Genomic DNA, 15078 nt, shown 5'->3' on the forward strand with positions numbered 1-15078 from the left:
TGCCTCAGCCTCCCAAGTAGCTGGGACCACAGGCGCCCGCCACAACACCTGGCTAGTTTTTGGTTGTAGCCGTCATTGTTGTTTGGCAGGCCCAGGCTGGATTTGAACCCACCACCTTAGGTGTATGTGGCTGGCGCCTCAGCCACTTGAGCCACAGGCGCTGAGCCAGAACTACATAAATATGTTTAAAAAAAGACAAACTACCCCTCAAAAATGATATACTATATTGACTATAATGATATAATTTAGGCAGTCAATAAATGTTTAATGAATATAATTATGATTAATTTTAAGTGATATTTTAATTAAAGAATATATTTTTGAAATTAATTAACTTCATAGACTGACATGTTAATTGATGATCAGTTCTTATGAATCAATCATTATTTGGCTATGCGTGCTAGAAAAATAACTTTGAAAACTATTTTATAATAACAACTTCTGCCTTTCAGAGTTTTTAAATGCAGGACTTTACGTGTATACTATTGTGATGGTGCTTGGGAACAAACACAATATTGTGGTCAAATCCAAATCAATGACTCAGACAGTGGACACAGTGACTCATGTAAGACACTATTGAAATTGCTCCCTGTTGCTGTTGAAAACGATCTATGATAGTGATTAATTACTTTTGAACTTTGGATCAACATTGATCTGTTTAATTTTCTGGTACTGCTTCTATAAGTCAAATCTCGCCCTGGAATTACATAAATCAACTTAGCCTGGACTTCTGTAAAAACTGGGGGGGACAAAGAGAGAGATAATTTCTGAGTTGTCAGTGACTGAGGGATGTTCCGATTTCACAGTGTTAGTAAAGAAAAGGTCTTACCGTAGCTGTCATAGGCATCCTCACTTACTCCATGACCGTAGTCATAGTACTCAGGCACACTGCAACAGATTTAGACAGCAATCAATGTTACTGCAATCAGGAGGAAGCAACCCAGAAACGCATGTGGAATGTGAAAGCAAAATGTGTGTTAAGGTAATACCCCAGGAACTGCTAGGCATAAAACACAATCCTAAGGAAATCTTCAGTAAGAAAAGTACAGATTATTGACAAGGAGTGCTGTGATTTTCTTCATGCCATCTCGGTACATCTTTACCTCTATCCTCCAATTTAATAAATCAAATTCCCCCTAAAACACAAGTATAATACTTCAAAATCTGTCAAGAAGCGAGTTATAAAAGTCCTATTTCCAAGAAGAAAGTTCTATATAAGATGACAATCTGGGCACTCATATACGGCTTTTAATGCTGTTGTCTTCAGAAATGTGCATCAATATCTCCACTGTCAAACACTAAAACTATATTTACAGTTTCCTCTGTCCCTTCTACATCATGTCTGCTCACATTCCAAATGTGTGAGCTATTTATTTACACCCAATATTTTGCTAGATGCTAGGATATTTCAATAACTGTAAAAAAGTCTTCTGCCTCCATTTCTTACTCAAAGGATACTTACTGTCTCCCCACCCTTAAAATGGTCCTCACTTTATCTTGCAGCCTCAGTTTCCCCCTTTAAGGTATCATTCCTCCTAGCATCCAAATGTCTTATATATCTCTTATCTTTAAAATGCCCTCCTGGCTCGGTGTCCATAGCGCAGTGAGTAGGTGCTAGCCATATACACCAAGGCTGGTGGGTTCGAACCCGGCCTGGGCCAGCTAAACAACAATGAGGACTGCAACAACAACAACAACAACAAAAATAGCCAGGTGTTGTGGCAGGCACCTGTAGTCGCAGCTACTTGGGAGGCTGAGGCAAGAGAATTGCTTAAGCCCAAGAGTTTGAGGGTGCTGTGACCTGTGACACTGAGGCACTCTACCGGGGGCAACATAGTGAGACTCTGTCTTAAAAAAATAATAATAATAAAAAGAAATAAAACGCCCTCTCTCACCTACATGCCTCCTAGCGACTGTCCTTTTCCTTGTCCCTTTATAGTGAACTTTCTTGAAAAGAGGTGCCTCTGCTCACTCATCTCACTGCCTCCTGCACATGCCTTTGAAGATTGTTCATGCTGTTGTCCCCCTGCTCCACTGAACGGCTCTGATCAAGATCTTGGTATTTTCCAAATCCTGTGGTCAAGACTTAGTCCTATTCTACATTAGCCCCATTTAACACAGTTGATCATTTCCTGCTCCTTCAAATAATGAGCTTGCTCTGCGATCTCCTCTCAGGCGTCTCTGAATTCACCTCGTTCCTCCCTTCTAGTGACTTCTCACTTTCCCGACCACTGACTCCTGGAGACCACTGGGACTCAGTTATTAAAATTTCTCTCTTTTCTGTTCATACTCCCTAGGCAATCTCTCCTGACACCATGGCTTTAATACCACCTCTACTCTGATGACTTCCAAATTGTGTCCCCAGCACGGGCACCTCCCGGCGACCCTGGTCTCATGTATCCAACTGTCTAGTGCACGCTTCTGCTTAGATGTCAAACAGCATATAGAAACACAGACATGTTAATTTTCTGTCCAACTCTGTCCTGCTCCTTTTGCCTTCTTCCCATCTTTATCAGAGACAACACCCTGATTATTACCACTCATGCCAAAAAAGTGCAGTTCTTTCATTTCTCGCACACGTCATGTGCAATACAACTATAAATTCTTCCACTTCTCACAAAATGCACCCAGAATCTCAACATGTCCAAACATTTCCACAGCTGTGACTCTGGGTAAAGTCATCACCATCTCTCAGTTAAACAAATGCAATATCCTTCCCACTGGTCTGTGCCCTGCTAGGTCTGTGTCTGTTACACGCAGAGCAGTCAAAGGCATTTTCATAGAAGTAACTTAGATCACAGGAGTTCTCTACTCAAAATCCAGCAAAAGCTCTTCATAACCTTTAAGGGGAAAAATAAAACATTCTTACTTTGCCTCCATAATTTGCCACTCCAGCATTTCTCAGCGCTCACCCTCTACCACGTTCTCCTTGCCTACTGTGCTGTGGATTCACTGGCAGCCCAGCTGTTTCTTGAAAATAACAAGCCCATTACTGACTTAGGGTCTTTTCATTTGCTATTTCCCCGGCCTGGAATGTGCTCTTTGTAAATGTCCGACTTTTCCTTTTCTCATGATGTTAGAGCTCAAATGTCATTTATGAAAGTTTTCTTTAATCAATCCTTGCCCATCTGTACCTGGCTTTGTTTATCTCAGCATATACTAATCACGGCTGGATACATCGTATCCGCAAACACACAAACACACATCTGTTTGTTTACTTATTGGCTGTTTCCCACTTATAGAATATAAGCTTCTTGGTAGAGGAACTTGGTCTCTTTTTTTATTCATTTACTCTCAACATTCAAGATTTCTAGAACACTCTTTGGCATATCATAGCTGCCCAATAAATATGTATGAAACAAAAGAATAAACTGTTCACAGGAAAGTTAGATACCATTTAAATGAGGAACTCTATACAACCAACTACTCATTTTTAAAATACTACACAAAAAGCAAAAATTATTTTAAGTTAGTATTTGGATAATGAATTAATATATTTTGATCTTACTGAGGTATCTATAAACAATTACAATACATTATATTTTCTCTCAAATACACTTATTGGTTTAAAGTTAGATATTGATCATTGTCCTCCATCTGAGCTTTAATTTATAAATTATCTCAAGATTACTAATACTTAATTACTAATACTATACTTAATTTCATTTAAGTATATAAATTATGGCAAGAAAATGGCTTAACACCAAAACCAAAATTGTATAAGGTCTAAAGATAGGGGAGAGATGTCAAAGGGTTAGATTGAAGGGAATGGTTGTCATTATCCCTCATGAAAATAGGTCCTATTATATTAAGTACTTGATCTCTTTTTTGTCAGTCAAGAAAGAGAAGCACAAAAAGAGAACAAAAGTAAATATATATTAATATATACTATAGATGAAAAGAGACAGAGGAAAGGTTACTCATCTTGACCTTCACGGGAGGCCATTTATAGTACACTAACTTCAAATTAAGTGTAAAAAAACTGAAAAAAGTATTGCCCAGCTCAACCCTCATTGCCCAGGATATTTACATACAAACTGTCTAGGAAAACTGTATGAGAACGTGGTCTTCTCCATTCTTCCAAGGACTTGAGAGTGTAGAAAGTTAATGCCATTGGCTGGTAGCTGGAAGTTTATCTCTTCTCTCTCACGTACTCATCTTAACAGAAATGATGCAGCCCAATTCTGCATCCTCGCATAGGTATAACAAATCCCTGAAAGTGGTTACATTGATTCCTTACATGATCCAGAAGAGGCAGTCATGAGAAAATGATTTAACAAGCAGCAGTGACATTCATGGGGACAGAGGACACAGAGGAAGCACGGGCATTGACAGAAGCTTCTCCCTGCCTTTGTCAAATCAATAACACCCTTTCTGAGAGGAAGCCTCTGAGTCTATTTCCCAAAGTGTGCTGTGTGAAGCCAGTCGCACCAAACTCTATCTAGTGGCTTTACTACATTGCTCACTTTTAATTTTAGTTGATGAACGTAAGGGAGGGAAGAAGAACAGTACTGAGGCTGGGTATGACAAAGAAGCCGCAGTTACGATCCCCAATGATACAGACACACCAGAGGGAATTTTAACTTTCAGAACTCTGAAACAGAGAAAGTGGAACATGAAAGAATTATGAAATCATGGATAAGTTAATAAAAATGAAGAATATTAATCATAGTGGAGCCTGCCTTTGCTTCCTAGAATATAACTTCTAAATTCTTCTACTGAAAAATGTTTCCTTGGACAAATGGCTGCATATGAAGTGAGTACGCTTCTAAGCCCCCCTTTCGGGGAGATGTGGCCTTATGGCTGCGTTAGGGAACGTGAGATGTGTGTAGAGGTGAGGACGGCAGCCAAGATCATTAACAGTTTAAGAAGAAGCTCCTCATCTTGGATTTGTGTGTCTTTACCTTGTTCTCAATTGATAAAATGCACTCAAAGTGATGATCTAGACTCTTCTGTGCAAATAAATTCAGTGCCTTAGGAAGTCACGGGTCTCAACATGGGAGAAACCTCCACCTCTAAATGATCACATGGAGCTGATGGTTAAGAGAAAAATAATTTTTTATATTGTTTGCATCACTGCATTTTGAATGTCTCCATTACAATAGTTTAGTTGAACATAAAAATCACTATGCAGAAGTGTGGAACTGCTATTCAAACCTCAAACTATGAGGACTCAGCTTAGTGGGAGGGTGAAGGCTGCAAAGAAAAGATACTGTAGGGTAGAAAGCTGATGGCCGTGTTATGCCTCTTTGCTACCAGTGATGACTTGGAAAGCAGGTTATAGGCCTGTATATCCTTTAGTACTAGGGCAACATGTTGCACAAAGCCCAGCTGTTGATGATCCCTGCCACCTCTAGGTTTACAAAATATAAGACTTCAAATAAGAATGGGCTATTTTTTTTCCAAGAAGAATAGAACTTTGCTAAGAAAAGCTCTGATTTATGTGTTAATTTTATGTTTTAAATTGATAGAGGGTTCAAAAATTGGGGGCTTAAGAGGGTGGGAGAAATCAACAGCTTCTGTATTCCAACAGCAAGAGATAATGAGTATTGTTCAACGATGTTCTTGCATCTTCCCCTTAGTCTTTGCTACCATAAATGGTCCCTAGAACAATCTTAGAGCCCTCCAAATATGCATCAGCAGGAAGCATGGTGCAAAAAATATGAGGTCCTCAAGAGTTCTATACCCAATTCAGATGTGACCCTGCATAAATCCATTTCTATGTTAGGATAAGGAAGAACCTTCTAGGAAATCTGGCATAACTCCCAGAAAAGAGAACCCAGGCTGCCAGAAGCACTCATCAAGAAACTTGTATCGCTGCTACTGCCAAGTGTCTTTCGATCTCTGAGCCTGGCAGGATTTTGTAGCTGGTGTCCTCGCTGAGTCTTAAGGTTTCCCACTCTCTGTTTTCCTAATGGCAGCTTCTACCACAGTTGTTCTGTCCCTTTTTGACTACTTTATAGTGGGTGTTTCATATGGGGAAGGGGGTTGAGAGTGGGACAGATAATGTTTCTTGTTTACAGATTGTCAGACTTCAGAGAACTACCTTAGGACCTAAAACAGAGGACTTCCTATTTCCCAGAGATTCCAGATTTTGAACTGGTTGCAGTAATTAAAATTAAACCTGGGTTTTCTCCAGTAGAAAGTAGAGTACTTTGTTCATTTTCTAATAGAAGGAAGGACATTCACTCATACTGGGATGACTGGAGGGTTGAGCTATATGAGAAAGAATTCTAGTCGTTCCCCTCTGAAACCCATTTGTCCCTTTTGCCACAAGAAACTGACCAACTCAAGACTACATTTCCTAGTCTTCTTTACATTTGAGTGTGTTCCTGTGCAGAGTGATAGGAGAATTTTTTTTTGATTTGCTTAAAATCAAATTCCTCTCCTCTACCTTCTTTCAATTTTAATGCAACTGGCTGGAAATAACAATAGATAGAGCCACTTTGGAACACTCGTACTAATGATGACATCCCACTAGTCCGGATTTCTGAATGGTCCTGTGGAGCAGAGGTGATCTACCTGACCTAGTTTGTTATGTATGAGAGATAAATATTTCTCTTATTTGAGCCACTGAAATGTGGGGCATCCTTATTGTTGAAGCTTTGACCATACCCTAAATAATATGATAGGCAATTAAAGCAGTCCCTTGAAGATTAACAGGCATTCAGTAAGGATTTGTTGAATGAATAAATAAATGAATAAAAAGAAATAAAGGGTGACAATGTATTTGAACATGAATATCTTACATTTTGCTGTAACTATTTCTATGGAACTTTGTGTGTGCCTCAGAAGGGATGTCAGTTATATTGACATCAATGGGAACAGTAAAGGAATCACTCATTTCCTTTCTGATATAAATAAAATTCAGATTAAGGGTTTAATAAATTAATCTGATATTGTTCATGCCTTCTCTATTCATTCTGCTTATTTTTTAATAATTTTATTTCAGTTTTTTTAGTGCCTAAAGTCTTGAAGCCAAAAAGCCAAAATATTGTGCAAATTTTACTAATAATTAGATATTATTTAATTCAATGCAGCTAACATATATATCTTGATTTTATATATGTGTCAGTTGCTAGGAAAATTACATCTGCCTTAACTACCAGAGTAATTAACTTCCAAATCACTGATAATTATCATAATTTTAATTAACAGCTCCATAATTGTAACTGTATGTTTAGAACTTGATCACTATATTTTCTGAACTATAAGATGGCATAATAGTGAATTGAAAATTAAATAACCCTGTTTTGTTTATAGAAAATTCATTTGTCAACTTTTATTCCAACATGATTACATAATATGATAAATGAAACAAATTTAGAGGGAATAGTAGTTTTCTGAAATAATTAAATGAAGAAACTCAATACCATACCCTACCTTTTCTAGACAATGTTATGTTTTTAAAATTTATTTTAATATTTTATTTTACATATTAATATAAATTATTTGTGAACATAACTCATACTTATTCCATGTCATTAGATACTACAGTCAGGATCTGCAATTTCACTACTAAATACATACTTTTTACAACTTTGCAGAGATTTAAAGTCAATTAAAAAGACAAGAGAGGATAATCCTGGGCTAACTTCAATCAGCAATTTAGAAGAAAATTTTGAAAGATTTGGTGAGTATTGAGAATAGTACATAATTTGAGCCTAATATTTTGGAGGCCAAACTCAAATGCATGGATTATTAAGAAGCAGGGTTTGCTTAACTTTATTTTTGCTAATATTTGAACAATATCTGCAATGAAAGAAACTACATCTAATAAATGCTATTTCCTGATTGATTTCAGTCTCCTTTTCCACCCCCTTACCACTTCTACCACCTAATTTTTAGAACTGAAAATTTTAAAATGAGAAGGGGGCTTAACTAAATCATTTGTCCCTTTCAAATTCTTCTCCTTTTCCTCTCTTCCAAGAGCTAATAATAACAACCATAAACTAAATATATTTAATGCTTCTCAAGCATTTAGTACACCCCAAGTACTTTTAAGTGCTTTATGTACCTTGCCTTATTTCATCATCACAACAATTTTTGAGTAAATGATATTAGCCCAAGTACAGTGAGGTAAAGCTGGGATATGAATCCTGGTGTATCTAATGATAGAGTCCATATAGACAACTTGCAATGTATCTATGCATTATACATATTCAAAATAACCACTCTCAACTTTATTTTTGTAATACCACATGAAAAGATGGTAAATAATTTACTTAAAGTTAGTGTGATCTTACAATCACACTAACTTTCATTTCATGAACTCACAATTCATTTGATCTTAATTGTGATTAGGAAGATCAAATGAATTGTGAGCTCTCCCTTACATATTTACTTATCCTCCTCCTCTTTCTCCAGTAAATCTCAGGAACCATCAAGAACAAGGGCTTGCCTCAAAGTCACATTGTTCTCAATAACCTCTCTCCCCATCTCAATCATTTCCACCTGCAGGAAGTAAATCTCAGATAACCCTCCAATGCTATATACCATCCATTTGTAGTGTTGTCATGGTTGCAATTCCATCATTATATGAACTATTATTTACTTGTCTGTCTTCCCTAATAAAATATGATTTCCCTGAGGTCAGGGCTATTTGAATTATCTTTGTATTTCCAAGGAGTAATCCAGTGCCTGACACGCAGTCAATGCTTAAGAAATATTGGCCAAGTGAGTGAAGTCTTGGAATAGGTGAGTTTTTATGTTCATTCCAACTCTAAACAGCTATCTTCTAACCTGCAAACATCATCTAACAATTAATTGCATTGATTACTACCCAGCCCTCCCTACGTCCTTTTTCTTTTCATTCCCCTTTCCATTTGAAGCACCTCATGCTATCTTATTCCACTGAGATCTTAGTTCTATTTGAAATAAGCACCTCAATTTTATTTACTGCTTTTCTTGACTCTTCTATGACTTAACTTTAGTAAGAGTCAGCTGTCTTGCTTTAGGTAAGAAATGTTATAATTGATATATAAGGACTTATTGCTGTCATTTTGTTATTTTAGTTTGTTTTTCCCTTTCATCCTTTATTTCTTTTTTCCCTCATTTTTCTTTGTGTAAAAGTGATTTTCTCTGGTACTGTGTTTTAATTCTTGCTTTTTATTTTTTGTGTATCTGTTACAGGTTTTTCTTTTATGGTTACTACAAGGCTTGCAAATAACATAACACATCTAATTATTAAGTCTGATGACAACTTAACTCTAATTGCAAAAAAAAAAAAAGAAACACAATAAGCAAGCAAAAGGAAAACCAAAAAACTTTACATTTTAACTCTATCCCCTCTACTTTTTGAACTTTTGGGTCCCCATTCATACATTTTATATTATCTATAACATTTAATTTAAATGAAGTAAATTCTGTAGTCAGAAGACATAGGGTGGCAGTATGAATTTTTAAAAAGCAGGGTACAACTATATGCTGCCTACAAGAAACTCACTTCACCTATAAAGATACACATGGGTTAAAAATAAAGGCATGAGTAAAAGAATTCCATGCAAATAGCAACCAAAAAGTAGCAGGAATAACTATACTTGTATCACATAAAATGGTTTTCAAGATAAAAACTACAAAAAGAGGCAAAGAAGGTCATCACAAAATGATGACAGCATCAATTCAGCAATAATATACAATAATTGTAAAAATACATACACCCAACACACTGGAGCACCCAGATGTAGAAAGCAAATATTAGAGCTAAAAAAGGGAGACACAATCTGATACAAAAATAGCTATGGACTTCAATCCCCCATTTTCAGCATTTGATAGATTATTCAGATCAAAAGTCAAATAAGCCTAGTAGATATTTATAGAATCTTTCCTTCAACAGATGAAGAATGCACATTCTTCTCTTCAGCTTATGAAATAGTGTCAAGAATGGACAATATGTTAGGGCACAAAACAAATCTCAAAAAATTAAGAAATATTTAAATCATATCAAGTATCTTTTTTGACCACAATGGAATAAAACTAGAAATCAATAACAAGAGAAACTTTTGAAAACACATGTAAATTAAACAATATACTCCTGAATGACCATTAGGTCAATAAAGAAATTAGGAAGGAAACTGTAAAAGTTCTGGGAACAATTGAAAAAGTAAACACATAATACCAGAATCTAAGGATATAAGATTAGCAGTACTAATTTTAAGAGTAAAATTTACAGTAATAAATGCTTACATAAGAAAAGTAGAAAAACTCTAAATAAAACAATCTGATTATATGTTATAAAAAATTAGCTATGGAAGAGCAAACCAATCTTAAATTAGTGGAAGAAAAGAAATAATGCAGATTCAAGAAGAAATAGATGAAACTGAAGCTAAAAAAATACAAGAGAGTAATGAAATGGAAAGCTGTTTTTTTGACAAATCTTTAATCAGATTAACTAAGGGGAAAAAAAGGAAAGAAGATCCAAATTAATAAAATCAGAGGTGAAAATGGAGACATTACATCTGAAAACACAGAAATTCAATGAATCAGTAGGGACAATTAAGAGCAACTATATGACAATAAACTGGGAAACCTTGATAAGTTCCTAAATATGTACAACCTACCAAGATTGAACAATGAAGAAATTCAAAACTTGAACATGCCAAAGGCAAATAATGAGATAAAAGCAGTAATAAAATGTCTTGCATCAAAGAAAAGCCCAGGACCTGAAGGCTTTACTCCTGAATTCCACCAAACATTTAAAGGAGAACTAATGTCAATCCTACTCAAATTATTCCAAAATATTGAGGAGAAGCAGGGGGAGGAAGAAGAGGAGGAAGAGGAGGAAGAGGAGGAGGTGGAGGAAGAAATACTTCTAAACTTATTCTATGAGACTACTATTATCCTGATACTAGAAAAAAGCAGAGAAAGGCACAATGCCTCCACCAACACCACCAAATAAATAAATAAATAAATAAATAAATAAAATAAAGAATACTACAGGCTAGTATCTGTGATGAGCATAGATGAAAAAATTCTCAGCAAAATGTGAGTAAACTCAATCAACAACACATTAAAAAGATTTCATTATGATTGAACGAGATTTATCCCAGAGATGTAAGAATTATCCAACATTTGCAAATCAACAAATGTGATGCACTATAATTAACAAAATGAAGGACAAAAACCATATGATTATTTCAATAGACATCAAAAACATATTTGATAAAACTCAGGATCCTTTCATAATAAAAATTCTCAAAAACTGGGTTTGGAAGGAACATACCTTAAGATGATAAAAGACTTAAACAACAGTGATATCCCCTCGATAGTAGCACACTGAATTTGGGAAAACTGAAAACCTTTCCCTGAAGTTCTGAAGCAAGACAAGGATGCCCACGTTTGACACTTATTCAGCATAGTGCTAGAAGTTTTAGTCATAGCAATTAGACAAGAGAAAAAAAGAATAAAGGTCTTTTGAATGGGAAGGAAGAATTCAAATTATTCTTGTTTGCATGTAATATTACTTTATATATTAGTAAAACACAAAGACTCCATCAAAAAGTTATTAGAACTTGATAGGAACATTCAGGAATGTTGCAAGAGACAAAGCAACATACAAACATCAATGACATTTCTATATGCCAACAGAAACCAGCCTGTAAAGGAAACCAAAATAGTAATCTTATTTACAATGGTTATAGGTAAAATAAAATGGCTAGGAATAAACGTAACCAAATATGTGAAAGATCTCTACAGAGAAAACTATAAAACACACAGAGACATATATATATATATATATATATATATATATGAAGGAAATTGAAGAGGACACACAAAAAATCAAAAGATATTACATGGAAGAATCAGTGTTGTCAGAATGTTCATACTATCCAAGGAAATCTACAGATTCAATGCAATTTCTATCAAAATACCAAAGGTAAGCTTCATAGAAATAGTAAAAATAACATACATTGAGGAAAGAACAGTCTTTTCAGCAATGGGTGTTGGGAAAATGAGATATCTATATGCAGATGAGACTAGACCCTTCTCTCTTGCCATATAGAAATTAAAATAGATTAAAGACTTAAAATTGAAGACTTTATGAAACAATGAAAAGAAAACATTGGAAAAACATCTATAGAGAATCTACATTAATAAACTAAAGTCTTTCCATACCTGACCTAGAATAGATTAACTAAGACTCTCCATCTCCTTCCCCTTAGAGAGAAGAGAGAATTGCCAGGAACGTACCAGAGTACATGGTAGCAAAACTTTCAGAGAGTACTAGTCCCTAGCTATGGATTATATGCCAACAGAGACGTGATTAAAACTCTGTGACTCCAGGACTGATCACAGAAGAAATGGCAAAGAGTCTTAGGTGGTCCTAGATAATCAGGTAGCGCTAGCTTTCCTGTTGGTCAAATAAGGGGGGAAGCTGTGTGGAGTTAAACACTACCTAATATAGCTCTATAAATACTTCAGGAAGAGTGAAACCCAAAAAGAGAAAACAAAAAAACAAAAAACATTACCCACGAATTATGTGATTACAAAAGGTCTCTACTAGTGACCTCATGCCTTGTTGGTTATTTGAGTTTTCTATTCTAGTCCACTAGGACTTCAGATCAGTACATCAGGAGCTCCTGAATCTAAGATTCGCACCCCTGAAGGTTCACTATCTTATGTTTTATAAGAACTTTGAGGTAGAAGTGTGCTTAGGGTGTTGAAGAAATGCCAAGAAAGCCGGTGTGCCCAGAAAAAGGAGCTGCTGGAGATGAGGTGGAGGTTGGGGATGGGCGGCTCGGTTTCATCTCATGCCCACTCCCAAGTACAGTCTTTCCCATGGCTTTATCTTGAGCTCATATCCCTCTCGCTCCACATTCCTCACCTTTAACATCAGATCTATTCCCAAGACGTCGTTGACCACAAACTCTGTAACTTCTATAAAGAAGTTTCCAATATAAAAATTTCAATTACTTCGCAATAACATCAAAGTAGCATGACTGTTTGACAATATTGGTTGTAGTATTGCTAAGTAAACAAAAGTACATTTTCATCCAAATTTTTAAAGGGAGTTATTTTAGTTAAATGAAAAGTAATTTAGGAAAACATTTATTTATTTGAGGGTGACTTAAGGCGAGTTTAAATTTTGATAAGTAAATTGTATACATGAGAGATGGTCTCTGAATCCGCTGTCATGATTAATACTTTGGGAGGTGGACAGGCTGAACTGCTCAAAGAGCTTCCAACTCAGGGTAAGACATTCCCCTGTCCTGTCAGGGAAATGTCTGTGACTATCCCTGCAGGGGGAAATCAGCAGTGTAGGTAGATGAGGCCATAAACTAGTAGATTAAGCTACAGAAGCAGAGATGTTTGCCTGAGGAGATGAGATTTGCTCTTCCCCCTCTCTCTTCTGACTATATACCATTACCTGGCAACTTCAGACGCTCCATTACCTACGTCCTTGCTTATCCTTTACTCAACCTTCCTGGGGGCTCTAATCTCCCCTCTCTCATTCTCTATCTTGACTGCTAATTACTGACTGCTGTGCATGCTTGCATGTATACTCTGTTATGTACCAAATAAAAAGATTCTGAGAAGCAGGACAGGCTGCTGCATTGTCCTCATGCTGCCACCAGGCACCTGAAACAGTGTATGCCCTCACAGGCTTCCAGTTTTATGCACTAAAGTTCATATAAGTTTTCTGATTTTCTCAGCACCATCTCCACTGTGGGCCACTGTTCCAGGTTGGGTCCACTAGATGCCCAACATAATACTATAAAAAGGTTAGAATTAATACTAATACAATATGTAGTTAGAAATACAGATTTATGTAATATTTACTGGGCTGCTGCAGATTAATTCTAAGGGTTTAGAAATGAGATATTATGGATCATTAAAACAGATAAGTATAAAGCATAAGTATGGTATAACCACTCATAAAAGCAAAACAGAGGAAAGAACATGTACAAGGTTAGACAATTCAATTTGTGAACTCAACTCAGAAAAAGTGCTACATACTTCATTGCTGAATTTCATCACTATGGTCACCAGGCCAAGGGGAATACTTCCAAAGACTATAATAAAATTCAGCAATAAGGTATGCAGCACGTTTTCTGGGATGAGTTCAAAACCTTAATTGTTTGACTTTCTATACTCTATGTAATTGATAGTTACAAGCAAATCTATACACATAGCTTAAAATTCTTAAATGATCTCATCTTTTTAGACTAAAGTCACAGCACAGGTGCTAATATGACTGGAATGAATAAGAGATTTAAATATAAAAATGGATAGCTTAAGATATTTAGCTACTATTCTGTGTACATATTTTGTATATTTCTTTCTTTCTTTCTTTTTCTTTTTTTGTTGTAGTTTGGTCAGGCCAGGTTTGAAACTGCCACCCTCGATATATAGGGCCAGCACTCTACTCACTGAGCCACAGGCGCCTCCCTGTATATTTCATTTTTCATTAAAGACTTTTCCCATTTAGAAATTGACCTTTATTCTCAGGACAATCAGAGAATTAAAACATACAAGTTAATCTTTCTGATATTAGAAATTTGTTTTCATATGTACAATCATTTGCTATGTTGAGAATTCCCTATCATTATATTTACTCTTTTAGTAAATAAAGAGTATTTGTATTTGGCATACAAATAAACTAGACCAAACCCTTAAACTCTCTGTGTAATGTTTTTTTAGACATTTCAAGTATAGAAATTATACAGATTTTAAAGAAATGAAGCTCTCTTGAAAAGTTTAATTCAAAAATGTAAAAATTAGCTGAGTGGCTCAGGCCTGTAATCCTAGCACTCTGTGGAGGCCAAGGCAGGTGGATCACTTGAGCTCAGGAGTCTGAAAGCAGCCTGAGCAAGAGTGAGATCCTGTCTAAAAATAGCTGGGTGTCATGGTGGGTGGGCACCTATAGTCCTAGCTACTTGAGAGGCTGAGGCAAGAGGATCACTGGAGCCTCAGAGTTTGAGGTTACTCTGAGCTATGATGCCATGACACTCAACCCCAAGGTGACTGAGTGAGACTCTCTCAAAAAATAAAAAATAAGGAAGATGGCTGACTGGTAGCAACCCTGGTCAGAGGCTCCTGAACAAAGGAAGAAAAACTGGTTGGAATCAGAATCTATGA

The 15078-nt window shown here is 36.1% G+C and overlaps 1 protein-coding gene across 2 annotated transcripts in view; it reads right to left on the minus strand.

Moving 5' to 3' along the window:
* The window catches only part of KHDRBS2 (KH RNA binding domain containing, signal transduction associated 2), a 540650-nt gene that overhangs the window by 18033 nt on the left and 507539 nt on the right, over positions 1 to 15078 (minus strand). For both annotated transcript variants that reach the window (XM_003789670.1, XM_023513145.1), the window contains one exon: positions 830 to 888. In XM_003789670.1, coding sequence (XP_003789718.1) covers positions 830 to 888 — 59 coding nt within the window. The remainder of the gene's footprint in view (positions 1 to 829; positions 889 to 15078) is intronic.

This window comes from Otolemur garnettii, unplaced genomic scaffold (assembly GCF_000181295.1).
Source record: "Otolemur garnettii isolate 467f Iridium unplaced genomic scaffold, OtoGar3 scaffold00035, whole genome shotgun sequence".
Lineage (NCBI taxonomy): Eukaryota > Metazoa > Chordata > Mammalia > Primates > Galagidae > Otolemur > Otolemur garnettii.